This window comes from Petaurus breviceps, unplaced genomic scaffold (assembly GCF_028583685.1).
Source record: "Petaurus breviceps papuanus isolate PSGF00001 unplaced genomic scaffold, PetGlider_PUasm1.0 90740, whole genome shotgun sequence".
Classification (NCBI taxonomy): Eukaryota; Metazoa; Chordata; class Mammalia; order Diprotodontia; family Petauridae; genus Petaurus; species Petaurus breviceps.
Genome location: NW_027187330.1, coordinates 5,466,981 through 5,485,227, shown reverse-complemented (window position 1 = coordinate 5,485,227; position 18,247 = coordinate 5,466,981). Strand labels below are relative to the sequence as shown.

The following is an 18,247-nucleotide window of genomic DNA, read 5'->3' as shown; positions in this document are numbered from 1 at the left end:
AAAGAAAGAAAGAAAGAAAGAAAGAAAGAAAGAAAGAAAGAAAGAAACAGACCTTCTGGGTGACATAATGTGGCTGGGGAGGAAAGATGTTTTGGTTTAGGGGCAGCCAGGTAGCACAGAGAGTAAGAGCACTGGCTCCAGTGTTGGGATGACCTGGAGATCGAATCCCGGGCTCGGACGCTTAGCACCCACCCAGAAACACCTGGCCGTGTAACCTTGAGCAAGTTACTTAATCCCGATTGCTTTAAAAAATAATAATAATAACAATGTAAAAGAAAATTATAATGATGAAATAAAATCTCAAAATTTCTGGGATGTAGCTAAAGCAGTCCTGGGGGAGGGGAGGTAGCAGCAAAATCATATCCTTATAAATACACATCAAAAAGCTTGAAAAAGGGAGGGCTAACGAACTGAACAGGCATTTCTAAAAATTAGAAAATCAACATAATAATGGGGTGGCTAGGTAGCACAGTGAATAGAGCACTGGCCCTGGAGTCAGGAGGACCTGAGTTCAAATTCGACCTCAGACACTTAACACACACACACAAAAACTAGCCATGTGACCTTGGGTAAGTCACTTAACCCCAATTGCCCTATCTCCCCCTTCAAAAAAAAAGTCAACAAAGAAACCTGAGATAAGAACAAAAAAAGAGGAAATATTAAAAATCAGGAAATAGATAAATTGAAAACAAAAAGACCTCATAAAAATTATAAAACCAAAAGCTGGTCCTCTGAAAAGACCATTACAATTGATGAACTCCCAGGGTAGCTAGGTGGTACAGTTGACAGGGTGCCAATCCTGGAGTCGGGAAGACTTTTCTTCATGAGTTCAAATCTAGTCTTAGAGACTTATTAGCTGTGTGATCCTAGACAAGTCATTTAACCCTGCTCTCCTCAGTTCCACATCTGTAAGATGAGCTAGAAAAAAAAATGGCAAACCATTCCAGTATCTTTGCCAAGAAAATCCCAAAAGGGCTCACAAAGAGTTGGACATGCTTAAAACAACCTAACAACAAAATACAAGAGATATAAAAACAGGGATAGTTAGATGGTATAGTGGATAGAGCTCCAGGCCTGGAGTTAGGAAAACCTGAGGTCAAATCTGGTCTTAGACACTTACTAGTTGTGGTATGGTGGACAAGTCACTTAACCCTGTTTGCCTCAGTTCTTCATCTGTAAAATGAGTGAAGAAGGAAATGGCAAATCACTCAAATATCTTTGCCAAGAAAATCCCAAATGGGGTCACGAGGAGTTATACACAAACTAAAATGATTCAACAATAATAAATGTTGGACGGGTTATAAAATGCTAAGCACAGTAAATTATATCTTTAGTGGAGCTGTGAGATGGTATAATTAGTTTGAAAAGCAATTTGAACTTCTGCTTTATGGAAATATGTCCATACCCTTTGAATAAGAGGGTTCTATAACAGATTCTGTAACATGATTGTCTTCAAGTACTCAAAGAGGACCTGACAAAAACAACTTTAGTTGTGTCCACTGGGACCAAAGCAGAATGAATCTTATCCACTGTTCACATGGCTGCCCTCTGAGTACTCCAAGACAATTATTATGTCATAGACTCACAGAATTTCAGAGTTGGAATGGTCTTTCATTGCTAAATTTAATGGTCTTTTCTTAGACCTCATCCTTCTTTATTTTTCTGCAGCAGTTGATATCAATAACCAACTGCTCCAGAGTACCCACTCCTCTTTGGGTTTTGTTTATATTGGACACTACTCTGCTGTGGTTCTCTTCTTATCTGTCAGAACAATTGTTCCCAGTTTGTCCCCCTCAAAATTATCATTCATATCTCACCCCATTTACATTGGGCTATCCCAGGGCTATCACTTGTGCCCTCTTCCTTTTCTCTGTACACACTCTTGGTGAGTTCATCAGCTCAAATATTACCTACAATGATAAATCCCAAATCTACCTATCAGCCCCCATCTCTCTCTAGACTTCCAGTCCCACATCTCTATTTGACAACTCAAATTCAAGATGTGGATAATGGAATTCATTATATTTCTTCTAAACCTACCTTTTCCAAAATTCCCTATTTCTATGAAGGATACCACCATCCTTTAAAGTCAAAGATGCTTTCAACCTACACTATCCAATTTCAACTATTCTATTTCAACCTATACTATTCAATACAATATCATTCACCACCACCCCCATATGCAATGAGTTGTCCAAGTCTTATCAAGTCTATCCCCTCAAAATCTCTCATCTCAATCCCCTTCTCTCTACTCACACCAATAACACCTTAATTTATGCCATCCTTCATTACCTCCCATCTTGACTTTTGACAGCCTCTTGTCTTCCTGCATCCAGTGTCTTCTCGTTCCAAATCAATCTCCACACAGCTGCCAAATTGTTTTTTTAAATGAATTTCTCTTGTCTTTATTAATTTGTTTGTTTACTTTTACTTTACAAAATTCAGTTCCACAATCCCTTGAGGTTCAAATTTTCTCCTCTTCCCTTACCCCGTTCCCCCATGGTGGCATGCAATCAAGTATAGGATCTGCAAATATTTTCACACTAGACATTAGTCAGGTTGTAAAGAAGGATTGTAACCAATGGAATGAATAATGGGAAACAGGAAATAAAACCAAACAAGAAAAAGAAAGAGCAGGTAGTTTGCTTCAGTCTGCATTCAAACTCCATTCTTCCCAGTTCTTTCTAGTTCTTTCTCTGAATGCAGACATCTCCTTCCATCATGAGTCTTCTGGAGGTGTCTTATAACCTTGCATTGCTGAAAAGAGTCCAGTCTACCAAAACTGGTTGTCACACATACGTTGTGTCTGTAATTGTGTATAAATTTCTCCTGGTTCTGCTCTTCTCACTCGGTATTAGTTTGTATATGTCTCTCTAGGTAAATATGAAGTCCATCTGCTCCTTATTTCTTATAGCACAATAGTATTCCATTACATTCATATACTACAACTTGTTTAGCCATTTCCCAATTGATGGGCATACCCTTAATTTCCAATTCTTTGCCACCACAAAGAGAGCTGCTGTAAGGGTCTTCCTCCCGCTTCTATGATCTCCTAGGGATACAACGCTAGAAGGGGTATTACTGGGTCAAAGGGTATATACAATTATTTATAGCCCTTTGGGCATAATTCCAGATTGCTCTCCAGAATGGCTGAATTAGTTCACAACTCCACCAACAATGCATTAGTGTTCCAATTTTTCCACATCCTCTTCAGCATTTGTCGTTTTCCTGTTGTCATCTTAGCTAATCTGACCAGTGAGATGTGGTACCTCAGTGTTTTGATTTGCACTTCTCTAATCAATGGTGATTTAGAGCATTTTTGCATATGCTTATACATATCTTTAATTTTTACCTGTGAAAATTGCTTGTTCATATCCTTTGACCATTTATCAATTTGGGAATGACTTGTATTCTTATAGATTTGACTCAATTCTCTGTATATTTTAGAAATGAGGCCTTTATCAGACACTGAGTATGAAAATTCTTTCCCAATTTCCTCTTAATCTTGATTACATTGGCTTTGATTGTATAGAAATTTTTTAATTTAATGTAATCAAGAGTATCCATTTTGCATTTTATGATGCTCTTTAACTCATTTGGTCACAAAGTCTTCCCTTTTCCATAAAGCTGACAGGCAAACTATTCCTTGCTTTCCCAGACTGCTTACAGTATCAATCTTTATACCTAGATCATGCACCCATTTAGACTTGATTTTGGGATATGGTGCTAGATAATGATACATACCCAGTTTTTGCCATACTATATTCCAGTTTTCCCAACAGTTTTTGTCAAATAGTGAGTTCTTATTCCCAAAAATGGGGTCTTTGGGTTTATCAAACAATAGATTACTATAGTCATTGACTACTGAGTCTTGTGTACCCAATCTATTCCATTGATCTACTACTCTATTCCTCAGCTAGTACCAAGAAGTTTTGATGACTGGTGCTTTATAATACAGATTAAAATCTGGTATAGCTAGGCCACCTTCCCTAGCATTTCTTTTCATTAATTCCCTTGATATTCTGGACCTTTTGTTCTTCCAAACTATAAAGTTTTCTATAAAGGACTTTTTTGGTAGATTGATTGGTATCACACAAAGTATGTAATTTAATTTAGGCAAAATTGTCATTTTTATTATATTAGTTCGACCCAGGCATGAGCAATTGATGTTTTTATAATTATTTAGATCTGACTTTATTTGTGTGAAAAGTATTTTGTAGTTGTGTTCATATGGGTCCTGAGTTTGCTTTAGCAGGTATATTTTCAAATATTTTATAATGTCTACAGTAACTTTAAATGGGATTTCTCTTTCTATCTCTTGCTGTTGGATTTCATTAGAAATATACAGGAATGCCAAGGATTTATGTGGGTTTATTTTATATCCTACAACTGCCAAATTTATTGTCTCAAGTAGTTTTTTACTTGATTCTCTAGGATTCTCTAAGTATATCATATCATCTGCAAAGAGTGATAGCTTAGTCTCTTCTTTGCCTAATTTTATTCCTTCAATTTCTTTTTCTTCTCTAATTGCTACTACTAACATTTCTAGTACCAGATTGAATAAGAGGGGTGATAGTGCACATTCTTATTTCACCCTGATCTTATTGGAAATGCTTCTAGTTTATCCCCATTACATATAACACTTGCTGATGGCTTTAAATAGATGCTACCTATTATTTTAAGGAAAACTCAATTTATTCCTATATTTTCTAGTGTTTTTAATAGGAATGGATGTTGTATTTTGTCAAAAGCCTTTTCTGCATCTATTGAGATAATCATATGGTTTCTGCTAGTTTTATTGTTGATGTGATCAATTATACTGATGGTTTTCCTAATACTGAACCATCCTTGCATTCCTGGAATAAATCCTACCTGATCAAAGTGTATTATTCTTGTGACAAGCTGCTGTAGTCTTTTTTTTTTTTTTAAGCAATAGGGGTTAAGTAACTTGCTTAAGGTTACACGGCCAGGTGTTTCTGGGTGGGTACTAAGTGTCTGAGCCTGAGATTCAATCCCCAGGTCATCGTGACACTGGAGCTGGTGCTCTTACTCGCTGTGCTACCTGGCCATCCCTGCTGTAGTCTTTTTGCTAATTTTTTATTTTAAATTTTTGCATCTAAATTCATGAAGGAAATTGGTCTATAAATTTCTTTCTCCATTTTGTCTCTTCCTGATTTAGGTATCAATACCATATTTGTGTCATAAAAAGAATTTGGTAGAACTCCACCAATTTTCCCAAATAGTTTGTAGAGTATTGGAATCAATTGTTCTTTAAATGTTTAATAGAATTCGCTAGTAAATCCATCTGGCCCTGGAGATTTTTTCCTAGCAAGTTCACTGATGGCTTGTTCGATTTCTTTTTCTGAGATTGGGTTATTTAAGTAATTTAATTCTTCTTCAGTTAATCTGGACAACTTATATTTTTGTAAATATTCATCCATTACACTGAGATTGTCAAATTTATGTGCATACAATTGGAAAAAATATTTCCTAATTATTGTTTTAACTTCCTCTTCATTGGAGGTAGGTTCACCCTTTTCATTTTTGCTACTCATAATTTGGTTTTCTTCTTTCGCTTTTTTTTTTATCATACTGACTAAAGGTCTATCAATTTTATTGGCTTGTTTTTATTTTTCATAAAACTAGCTCTCAGTTTTATTTATTAATTCAATAGTTTTCTTAATTTCAATTTTATTAATCTCTCCTTTGGTTTTCATTATTTCTAATTTAGTATTTAATTGGGGATTTTCAATTTGTTCTTTTTTTAGCTTTTTCAATTGCATGCCCAATTCACTGACCTCCATTTTCTCTAATTTATTCATGTATGCATTCAGGGATATAAAACTTCCCCTAAGAACTGCCTTTGCTGCATCCCACAAGTTTTAGTATGTTGTCTCATTATTGTCCTTCTCTTGAATGAAGTTACTGATTGTTTCTATAATTTGTTTGACCCACTCATTCTTTAGGATTAAATTATTTAGTTTCCAATTAGTTTTTAGTCTATCTTTTCATGGCCCTTTATTGCATATGATTTTTATTGCATCATGACCTGAGAATGATGTATTTAATATTTCTGCCTTTCTGCACTGAATTGTGAGGTTTTTATGCCCTAATACCTGGTCAATTTTTGTGTATATGCCACGTACCTCTGGGAAGGTATATTCCTTTTTATCCCCCATTCAGTTTTCTCCAGAGATCTATCACGTTTAGCCTCTCTAAAATTCTATTCACCTCCTTAATTTCTTTCTTGTTTATTTTGAGGTTAGATTTATCAAGTGCAGAGACAGGGAGATTAAGGTCCCCCACTAGTATAGTTTTGCTATCTATTTCTTCCTCTAATTCCCTTGACTTCTCCTCTAGGAATTTGGCTGCTATACCACTTGGTGCATATATATTAAGTAATGATACTGCTTCATTCTTGATGGTGCCTTCTAGCAAAATATAGTTTCCTTCCTTATCTCTTTTAATTAGATCTATTTTTGCTTTTCCTTTATCTGAGATAAGGATTGCTACCCCTGCTTTTTTTTTTTACTTTAGCTGAAGCATAATCTATTCTACTCCAGCCTTTTACCTTTGCCCTGTGCATATCCCCTTGTTTCAAATGTATTTCTTGTAGACAGCATATTGCGGAATTGTGGTTTTTAATCCATTCTGCTATCCACCTCCATTTTATGGGAGAGTTCATCCCATTCAGTTATGATTACTATCTGTGTGCTTTCCTCCATCCTATTCCCTCCCCTGTTTATGTTTTTGTTTCTTCCTTCTCCCTTCCCCTCCTTAAGTTTTCCTTTTAACCACCACCTCCTTCAGTATTCCCTCCCTGTGCCCCCCTCTTTACCTACCCTTTCCCCTTACTACTATTTCCCTCCCTTCTAACCATCTCCCCCTTTTTGCCCCCCCCTTACCCCTCCTACTGCCTGTAGGGCACAATGGATTTTTATACTTATCAAAGTATGTTATTCCCTCCTTGAACCCAAACTGATGAGAGTAATTTTCATACGGTGCTTCTCTCCCTCCTTTCCCTTTAGTATAATGATTTTTTATGGTTTTTTTTCACATTATAATCTTAAACTTAATTGATTATATTGATCCCTCTTTGAACAAAAACCAATGAGAATAAAGTTCATATGATGTTCATCTCCCTCCCTCCTTCCTCTCTACTATAGTAAGTTTTTATGCCTCTTCATGTGGCACAGTTTACCTTTTTCTGCCTCATCCTTTACTTTTCTCCCATTGTACCCCTTTAATAAGGTTTTTTATCATCAGATTAGTTCATTTATACCCACACCCTCTACCTACATAAATCCCTTTTAAATGTTGCAATAATTATATAAATTTCAATACTGACAGGTATCTACTTCTCATATAAGGATGTAAATAGTTTGCTCTTATTGAATCCCAAGTTATGTGTGTGCGTGTGTGTGTGTGTGTGTATGTGTGTGTGTGTTCTCCTTGTTTATTTTGGAGGTCAAATTTTCCACTGGGCTCTGGCTTTTTCATCAGGAAAGTCTGGAAGTCCCTTATTTCATTAAGTGACCATCTCCTTGCCTGAAAGATTATGCTCAGTTTTGCCAGGTAGTTGATTCTTGGTTGCAGTCCTAGCTCTTTTGTCTTACAAAGTATCAAATTCCAGTCCCTCCAATCTTTTAATGTAGAAGCTTCTAGGTACTGTGTATTCCTGACTAGTTCCATATTTGAATTGGTTTTTTTTGGCTGCTTGCAGTATTTTCTCCTTGACCTTGTAATTCTGGAATTTGGCCAATATATTTCTTGGCGTTTTCAATTTGGGATCTCTTTCAGGAGGAGTCAGGTGAATTCTTTCTATAACTATTGTACCCTCTGATTCTAGGACCTCAGGACAGTTTTCTCTGACAGTCTCTTAGAGGATGTTGTCCAGGCTGCTTTTTTCTTCATGGCTTTCTGGTAGACCGATAATTCTTAGGTTATGTCTCCTGGATCTGTTCTCCAGGTCAATTCTTTTTCCAGTGAGATATTTTACACTTTCTTTTAATTTTTAATTCTTTATGTTTTGTTTGACTGACTCTTGATGCATTATAGAGTCCTTAGCTTCAATTTGTCTGATTCTAATTTTTAGTGAATTATCTTCCTCGGTTAGTTTTTGAAGCTCCTTTTCCATATATTCAGTTTTCATTTTTAAGGAGGTATTTTCTCCAGTTAGATTTTGAACCTCCAGTCCCAGTTCACCAATTTTACTTTTTAAGGATTTGTTTTCTTCAGTGAGATTTTTTTCTAATTTGGTCACTGTAAACTTAAATTTATCTTCTATCTCTCTAATTTGGCTTTTAACATCTTTCTTGAGCTCCTCCAAGAACGTCTTTTGGGCTTGAGACCAGTTCATATTTCCTTCTGTGGTCTCAGGTGTGAGTATAGAGTCCATGTTGTCCTCTGAATTTGGTTGTTCTTGCTCACTTATAATAGGATTGTATTGTTCCTAATTTCACATATTCCTTCTTGCCCACTGTGATTGCCTAGATCCTGAATTTTTAGAGTAAATTTCTGCTTCTGGGGTACAGATATACCATGCTTCTCAGGCTGGGAGGTAGGGGTTTGGTTGTTAACTTTGTGTGCTGTAGCCTCTGAGTGTCTAGACTGAGGCCAAGGCCAGGACTCTCAGTGTTTCCTATGAGTTACCCTGAGGCTCACAGAATAACCTGTGGGGGAGGGGTTGTCTGGCCACTTCAGGTTTCCACCTCTGTCTCTGGGCTATACATCTCAGGCAGGCTCGGCAGCGTCTGCAGATTCCTCTGGTGTTGCTAAGGCACACCTGGTTAGGGCTTGCTGGCTCTATGCCCTGGGGTTCTGGAACTGCTGGTCAGCAGAGGTGGGGCTTGTTGGGACACCTCCCAGCCTTCACTTCAGACTCAGTACAGCTTCAGTTACACCCTTTTTCCCAATGTACACCTTCCTCCCAAGCCTGAAGCTGTTTCCACTAATTCAGGATTTTACTCTGGGTAGGACATTTATCTCTGGGTTTTCTGGGTCAGGGAGGCTGAGAGATGTCCCAACAAGGATTATCATCTCCTTTGTTCTAGGCACTATTCTGCTCTTATGGTGGCCTATGATTACATTAGCTTTTTTTTTTTTGTTACCAGATAACACTGCTGACTTCTAATGAGCTTTCCAATAAAATAGCCAGATATTTTTCATATAAATTACTGCCTAATCATGAAGTGAATTTTCAAACCTACACAGAAAACTTTCCATTAGTCTCTATTCAAATTCACCTTATTAAATCAAGGTCAAGGTTCTGGCCTGTCAATATCTTTTTGAACCCCTAACTTTATCATCCAGTATGTCAGCTATTCCTCCTAGCCTTGGGTCATCTGCAAATTTAATAAACACACTAAGTATGCCTTTATCCAATTCAGTGGTTAAAAATAGTAAACAACACAAGGCCAAGCATAATAGTCTTGTGACTCTTTACTCAAGACCTCCTCATAAGCCACTCATAACTATTTGTCGGTTTTGTTCCTGTTCCATCATTTCGTTCATGTAGGACTCTTCGTGACCCCATCTGGGGTTCTCTTGGCAGAGATACAGGATCTCAAATGAGCAGAGCTCATTTTACATATGAGGAAATTGAGGCAAATAGAGTTAAATGACTTTCCCAGGGTCACACAGTGTCTGAGGCCAGATATGAACTTAGAATGATGTCTTCTGGACTCCAGGCTTGGCATTCTATGTACTGTGGCACCTAATTGCCTCTAATTTTTTTGTATTTTACAAACTGTCTTTACAAATATTATTTCCTTTTAGCCAAACAGTGCTTTAGTATACATTGCTATTGTTCAACTATTTGTTGAGTCTAGCCACTGAACCAGATATGAATGAATCTAGGTCCTCCCACTCCAAATCCAAAACTATCTCAACTATATCCTGCTGTCTCTTAATAATGACCAATATTTACTTACCACTTAAGTGATCCTAACAACCCTGTGAAATTAAGTACTATGATATTATCTTCTTCATTTTACAAATAATGAAACTGAGGAAAGAGAGGGAAAGTGATTTTAAAATGATGACCAAGGTCTTTTTGACTCCAAGTAACTCCAGCACAGCAGGCTGCTATGTATAAACTATTATGTATGTATGTATAATATATATAAACTATTAATCATAAAAGAGAATACTTAATATCAAGCCCTGTGCTAAATACAAGGGGATGCAAAGAAAAACAAAAAGATAGTCCCTGCTCTTAAAAAGCCCACATTCTAATCTTGTACATATAAACAACTATGTTCATACAAATACTGATGCCACTGATAAAAACCTTACACAAGAATTCAAGCAGCTCAATTCTAGAAATGATGGTTACAAATACATATTTTATAACAACGGATTTTCTTAATTATATTAATGAAAACTCAGCAGGTAACCTGAAATATTTCTGAATCTAAAAGCATTTATAAATCAAAATAGAGTTATTCCTATTTCCAATTTATAAGTAAGCAAGGGATAGCAGCATTTAGGGTTACTACCAGATAGCCACAAACTGCTAATGCATTTAAAGTATCTGCTGTCATAAGGACACTGACAATGCCAAGCAATACATTTGGGAGGCTAAAAAAAAACCCTATAAATCATATGTTCTTGACCTTCTGGATAAACTGTCTTTGGTTAGATAAAAGGAGATTGATGGCCTTGTCAAATCTTGGTAGGAAAACACAGGAAGACAATCTTTTATTAACTATCTCATACACAAAATATGTCATTATATTTTAGCACTTCGAGTTGTCCCTTTTCCCACTTGTTCTAACCCTTTCTGCCAGCAGGTCTAAAATACTTTGATTTTAGAGGTGTTTAAGTCTAAGTTTACAATTCATGCACTATAAAATTAAAGTAAACGATAGCATAATGGGAGAAAAAAATTTTGTTTTGAGTTGTCACAGAAGTCACTTTCAATAATATTATTTAAATGACATCACCTGAGGAAATTCCAGAAAGACTTTGCCTAAGTGTAAAAGTAAATCCTATAGATCTTTGCTTTCAAGGGGAAATATATTGTCTAGCACCATCCACAACAGGCTACGAACAAAATTCCTGGATGAACATTTTCTCTATGACGTTGAACAGATTTGTACATCAATTTCTGCCTAAGTGAGATCATACAGAAAATATTGCCCATAAATGGCTAAGAAAATTAAAGCTTAGAACTATGAATCCTGAAACACATTTATTTGAAGGGGGAGCAGGGAGGATTGAGAAAGAGGTAATAGAAACACAGATGACAGTCTGGGAAGTAATAGTGATTTTCTAAATGAAGTTCTTATTTCTTTTTAAAGACCTTCTACTGATTTAGGGAATTTTTGAGACACTATCTGAAACTTTGAAACTGCCTCCTTCTGAGGCACCATTTTGTGAAGAAGCTTTTTCTTAAACTATTTAAAATATCCCCATTTCTTCCAAAAACTTAACTTCTCAAGTATTCAAAAGGAATAATTAACTACACACAGTCAACTCTCCTTTCAGTATTTTGTTCTTAAAAATTACATACAAAGTATGACTATGAAACCATGATACACTCTGAAGGCCACTCACAGAACTATCTTATTGCTTCATACTCAAGCTCTAAAAGCAATTATCAATCTTGCTCTCTTTTTCATATGCTTTCAGAATTTAATTTCCAATCTATTCTCATATACTTTAGGTTTACTCCATAATTTTAAAGTAAAAAAAATTTGTATTCAGCCAATTGAAGCATAAAGCTATAGACTTTGGGTTTTTAGCAGTATGTCCCTTCCACCCTTTTCCATGCTTTCACTGAACAGACTTATTTTAGGAAACATACCTGTTGAAGTTAATGTCTGGGTAACTAGAATACTCAGATTTCATCTTAGCATTTCGGCGTGGAAATGTGCAAAAGAAAGCATTAGCTAAAAGACTAGCAATCTGTTCTTGTGACATTGTGATGGAGTGATTCATCTTCTGTTTCAGTAGAGGTATTGGCTGGCACAGCAAACAAAAACACACAAAAGAGAAGAGCAATAATTAGTTTAGCAATTTCAGAAACAGGAGTACAAAATTACATTTGCTAAATTAGGGTAGGACTAATTCAGGACCACTCCTGAGTTCTTAAATCAGCAGCATCATTAAAATCTATGATTATTTATCCTGGAAGATTGGAAAAATGTTCTCATTTAATGGATTGCAGATTTCTAATCGATAATAATAATAGTGAAGAGAACACAAAGCACTACTTATCAGTGAAAAACAAGACTGGTAAAGCAATAAAGATGAAACACAACATTACACATGTCATTTAAAAATCAAAACTGAAGACTAAATAGAAACAAAAACAATACTGAGGTTAACAATTATAGTTTTGGTCTTGTGCTCACTTTGGTTAAAAAAAAATGAGAGATATGGAAGTTCTAGTATTAAGAAGCATAAAATAAAATAATTATAATTTTGGAGAGAATATCTTAACCATACTTCTTAAAAGCTTTCTTACCCCAATCTAAACCAGCATTCTACTCTTTACTTCATGTAGGTAGTTTCTTATTACATGACTTCCCTTCCAAAGAGAATTTTTAGCAAAGAATTGTAAAGAATAGAATAAATACCAGCAAACAGAATCATTTGTAATTTGTGATCAGAGGGGATACTCCTAAAAAGAGTAGAGCATCCTCAAAGGAAGGCAGACAAGCACAGTGGCTAAAATGCTGAGCGAGGAGGGCTAGAGGCAAGTGATTTAAGTTCCATGATTCAGCTACCTTATCTGTAAAGTGGACCCACCCCACCTATCTTACAGGGTCAGTGTAAAAGTTAAGTGATATAATGGCATTGAAATTATATAAATGAAATAAATGTCAGGAAATCAAAAGCTAGGCATTTTTCACTGAAAACTCCCAGATTTAAAATATTTTTCTAACTGAGCCAAAATTGAATTATGGTGAACACACTTTTTCAGTATACTCTAGAACCAAACACTCCACTTGGTACATTTTTATAGCATTTTAAATATTTTAAAAATAGTAAATGTTTCTTACAATGAAAATTTTAAACTATCACAGAATATCCAAAAGTAAAATTTGTATTATTGAACACTTAATTTACACACACATACACATACACGCTAAAACCAGATGTAAAGCAGAGGTGTCAAACACATAGCCCACAATACTAGTGTGTGGAGCCCCCAGTAGATTAACATATAACTGAGAAGTATTTAACAAAATAAATAAAAATACAGTAAAACAAAGATAATATTAATGTGGTTTTCTTAAGTCAATGTGAGGCCCACAGGGATCCTTATGTTTGGTTCAGTGGCCATAGCTTGCATTTGAGTTTGATACCATCGGTGTAAAGGAGAGACAGCTAGCTTTGAAGTCAGGAAAATGTGGGTTCAAGTCTCACCTCTGACAGCTACTGGCTGTGTGGTGCTGGGCAAGGCACTTAACCTCTCAGGGTTCTAGACAACTCTTTAGGACTAGAAGTTGCAGAGAAGGTGACGATCTGCACTGATAGAGAGAGTTTCCTCACTTGGGAGTTCCTTATATAAAAGAAATCACAAGTTCTGTCCCCTATCTTTATCCCTACTAAAATTACATTCATTAAAAGTGTTTTCCCCTCTTCTTTCCACTACTTCCCAGCATTAAAAATGCAGAATGTTGCTACATATCACACATAAAGGAGATACTACAAATAACACTGAATAACTCTTGGAATATAGGTCCAAATCAATAACCAAGACTACATCTGAGGAGAGAGAAGAGAGAAAAATGAAAGCTGCAATGTTATAATATATAGTTTTCTTTTTTAAACCACAAGAAAAACATATTTCCATAATTAAAGCCTGATGGAAGGAAAAATATTAAAACTAGTTGTTTAAATATTTCAAAAGAAAAATTAAAAGAAGTAACCCCAAAGACTAAAACAACATTTTTATCAAAATATCAATACTCTCCCCTCCTGGTAATCACCATTTCTAATAAGAAGGAAACAGATGCTTCTATTGATCTCTAATATATTAACCCCATTTTATGGCTTCTCAGTCTGTTATAAAGTCAAATCTTATTTTAGAAAATATGATCAATACTCTCTTCACTAGCTTAGAATTTATCTAGATATTCATTACAAAAACATTTTCTTAGCAACAAACCTCAGGGAAAGGATGAAATTAGTACTCATAGGTTTAATATTAAATGAGTTTAAAGATGGTTATTCTTTTCTTCTTCACAAATTACCTTTACTTTATAGGAAATACTAATCTTTTCCACAAAGTAAAATACCTCTACTAATCTTAGCATGATTTCACAGTTTATGTATTTAGTGATATTTTTTAAAAAGTCTATCCTATACATAAAAATGAATCACAAAAATGTGATGACTATTGACCTAGACCATATAAGTCCCTCTAAAAATTTCTGCCTATGCCTTTTTTCCCTTCTGATTTAGTTTAAAGAACCATAATATAACAAATCTTTAACATATAATAAGACTACATTATTTTTCTTAACAGGAGACATATTTTGGAAAGAGATAATTGTCTTTATAAAATATATTCCTCACAGGGGCAGCTAGATGGCTCAGTGAATAGAACCAGCCCAGGGAATCAGGAGTACCTGAGTTCAAATCCAGCCTCAGGCACTTGACAAACTTACTAGCTGTGTGACCTTGGGCAAGTCACTTAACCCCAATTCCCCTGCCTTCCCCCATTCAAAAAGAATTATTTATATATATATATATCACATCACTCTACACAGTAGGAATTAACTTGAGATATTTTTTCCAATTAATAATCACTATGGAATAACAAAATAAATCTCAATTATGTTTAGATGCCAGGAAATCATGCATTTCATCTTAGTTCTTAACGAAGTACCTTCCCTTAGGTTACTATCTAAAATTAACTTGTTTCAGAGTCTATTTCAGTATTATTATGTAAAACAAGGAAAATTTTCTACCTCAAGAGATTTGGAAGGATTAACTAATTGATTAAGGTATTATCTTTTTAATGATACAAAGTATACTGTCAATTTTGTAGTATTTGACCCCGAATGATAATAACAGTTCCCGAAAACATACAGTACCTGTGTTGCAAAATTTTTGCATGAAAAAACACTTTAGAAAGTACACATCAACAAAAACAAGGAGAAAAAATGTAAGACATAATTACTCAAAGTCTTCTACGTTGGAAAATTGTAAATAGCTCAGTAAATTCAGGCTATATCAAATTATATTCTAAGTAAACTATTACTTGGCATAAAAATGTGCACATTTCTCATTGTACTTTCCTTCTGACTTGATAGCAAATATGCTTATTTAGCTAGTAAGGGAACTTGAAGCAAACAGAAGCAAACTCAATTCAAAATCCTCTTAACTGATATTCCATAAAGCTCAGACAGGAAGAAGTGAGAGGAGGAAAAATAAAAGAAGAAGAAAATTAAACACATTGATCTGCAAGACAGGAAGAAGAACTCACATCAGTCATCTTTCAAAGTAGTAAAGCATCAGAGCCATGCCAGAAAACCTGTTAGGAGGTATTATGAGTCAGGATGTTATCAAATACACTGGTTTATGTTGTTTGTTTACACTATTTTAAAAGTCAAATGTTTTAAATCCATTAATATGTTTTGGAAAAAGGTCAAGTCATTTGGCAACTGTTAAAAAAAAATTAGAGATTGATCCTCTGAGTAAACAGGTTCCTGACAGGTTAAATTGAAGCTCAAAAATTGAACACTGCATGTAGACCATTATACATTCATTTTCTCATCTATTACTGATTACGAAAGAATAATTTTACAAGAAACATTTCCTCCACTACCTTTTTTACCTTAGTTAAAGGAAATAAATCTGTAAGGAATTTGAAGTCATTCAAGCCTACATTAACAGCCTGCATCTACTTACCTGAGTGCAAATATCTGGCAGACAAAGGGCTAATTTCACCATATCAGGCAGGATGGACTGACATAAATGCTGGGCCTCTGCTTCTTCAAGGACCTACAAACCAACAAGAGACTTTATCAGGTCAGGATCAACCAAAAACAAAGGTTCTGTAATTACTACACAAAACCATAAAGATGACTTTTTCCTTTTCACAGATATATCTAAACACTTTAATACTGTTTTAGCTTTGTCTTTGAATGCCCAGCACCTGGGGGGAAAGGGAAAGGAATAAGTATTTATGTAGCACCTACAGCTATATAAATGCCAAACATTGTTCTCAGTATTTTACGAATATCTCATTTGATCCTCACAACAACCCTGCAAAGTAAGTGCTATTAGGATCCCCCCATTTTACTGTTGAAAAAAATGAGGCAAGTGACATGGCCAGGGTCACATAGTGTCTGAGGCACATATGAACTCAGGTCTTCCTGACTCCAGACCTAGTGCACAGGGACCATCCAGCAGATTACCTCAGGAGCAATATGGAAAAAACATTTTCAACATCTTCATCACTGACACTGGAAATCTTTCTTTGACTCTCATTCAGAATCACTTGGGTACCAAGTTTTGACTATTCTAGTTCTACACATCTCTTGCATGTATCCATTTCACTCGCTTCTCAATCAATACCCCAAGTCCAGTCCAAGTCCATTTTCTTTGACTACTGCAATAAACTCCTGGAAAAAATACACTTAACAACATTCCACAGCATACACCCCCAGAGGTTATCTAGCCTTTGCCTGAAGAGCTCAAGGAAGGAGGGCCCCTAACCTCCCAAGAGAGCCCACATCCACTTTGAGCAGCTCTGTTTTACTGATTTTTCTTTGTTTAGATCTGTTAATTCCCAGTTGTTTACAAATTCAGTCCAGGGTAGGGGGGTGCAAAATGTCGGTTATCTAATTATCAGTGATGAGTACATAGGCCTTCAGTAAAGGTCTTTTGTTTCCTTTGTTCATGTACCAGGATCAAAACAAAATTCAGCAACATCAACTTAGTGAATTATCTCCAGTTACTCAAGTTGGTCGGATTGGGTATAAAGAGTCTGTGTGTACAGAGTAGGAAAGAAGGTACAACAAGTGTAAATAAAATTGTAAAAAAACAAACAGAACTTCAACAAACCTTTGATTCAGGATTTGATTTTAAGTCACAAGCTGCTCCAACAACAAAATCACGTGAAACTTTAAGATGCGTGAGAGGAGTAATGGGTTTCATTTTTTTCATTATACCATCAGTGCCTATTACTGTGCCTTTCACAGAGAAGGCTCTTAATAAATGTATGTGAACTGATTTAGTGGAAATTCTTATGATAAGAATAGGCAGAATTAAAAATGGTCTTTACTATAAAAAAGTATATAAGAGACATACTTCTAAAAAGTGTTATCTTTATCCATTTAAAAATATGGGAAAGAAGTCTCTGCATCAAATTTTTCTGATAAGTATAAACAATTAACAGATACGTATATGTGTATAATATGTACATATGCATGTTTCTATACACATGGACTCTCTCTCTCTCTCTCTCTCTCTCTCACACACACACACGCTCGCGCGCGCCATTCCCCAATAGATAAGTGGTCTAAGGATACGAAGAAACAATTCTCAAAGGAACTACAAACTATTAACAACCATACAAAAAAACAAATCCAAGAGAATAATGATAAAAGTAATGCAAATCAAAACAACCCTAGGTTTTACCTTGCACCCTCCATATTAGCAATGATGACAAATATGAAAATAGTCAGTAAAGGAAGAGTTGTAGAAAGACAGGCTTCCCTTGTCCATTGTTGGTGGAAATGTGAATGAGTACAACCATTTTGGGAAGCAATTTGAATTTATGCAAATAAAGTGACTGATCAGGGATTCTACTACAGGGCTTTTTCCCTAAGGAGATCATTGAAAGGAAAAAATTTCCTCATATATACTAAAATATTTATAACAGCACTTTTTGTGACTGTAAAACAAATGTCCATTGATTAGGGAATGGCTAAACAAATTGTGGTCCACAAATATACCATCCTGTAGTAGAATTCCTGATCAGTCACTTTATTTGCATAAATTCAAATTGCTTCCCAAAATGGTTGTACTCATTCACAGTTCCACCAACAATGGACCAGGGAGCCTGTCTTTCCACAACTCTTCATTCACTGACTGTTCTCCTATTTGTCATCGTTGCCAATGGAATATTACCATAATAAGAAATGATGAATATGATGGAATATAGAGAAGCATGGAAAGATTTACATGAACTGATTCAAAGTGAAGTGAAGAGAGACAATAAGACAACATACACAATAACTATAATATAATAATAGCACAATACTATAAACACAAAGAACCA

At 35.4% G+C, this 18,247-nt stretch overlaps 1 protein-coding gene across 2 annotated transcripts in view; it reads right to left on the bottom strand.

Annotated features, from left to right (window-relative positions):
* Positions 1-18,247, bottom strand: part of PARG (poly(ADP-ribose) glycohydrolase) — a 131,055-nt gene that overhangs the window by 65,780 nt on the left and 47,028 nt on the right. For both annotated transcript variants that reach the window (XM_069067222.1, XM_069067223.1), the window contains exons 8-9: positions 15,871-15,963; positions 11,810-11,967 (exon numbers count right to left, since the gene is read on the bottom strand). In XM_069067222.1, the coding sequence (XP_068923323.1) occupies positions 11,810-11,967; positions 15,871-15,963 (251 nt within the window). The remainder of the gene's footprint in view (positions 1-11,809; positions 11,968-15,870; positions 15,964-18,247) is intronic.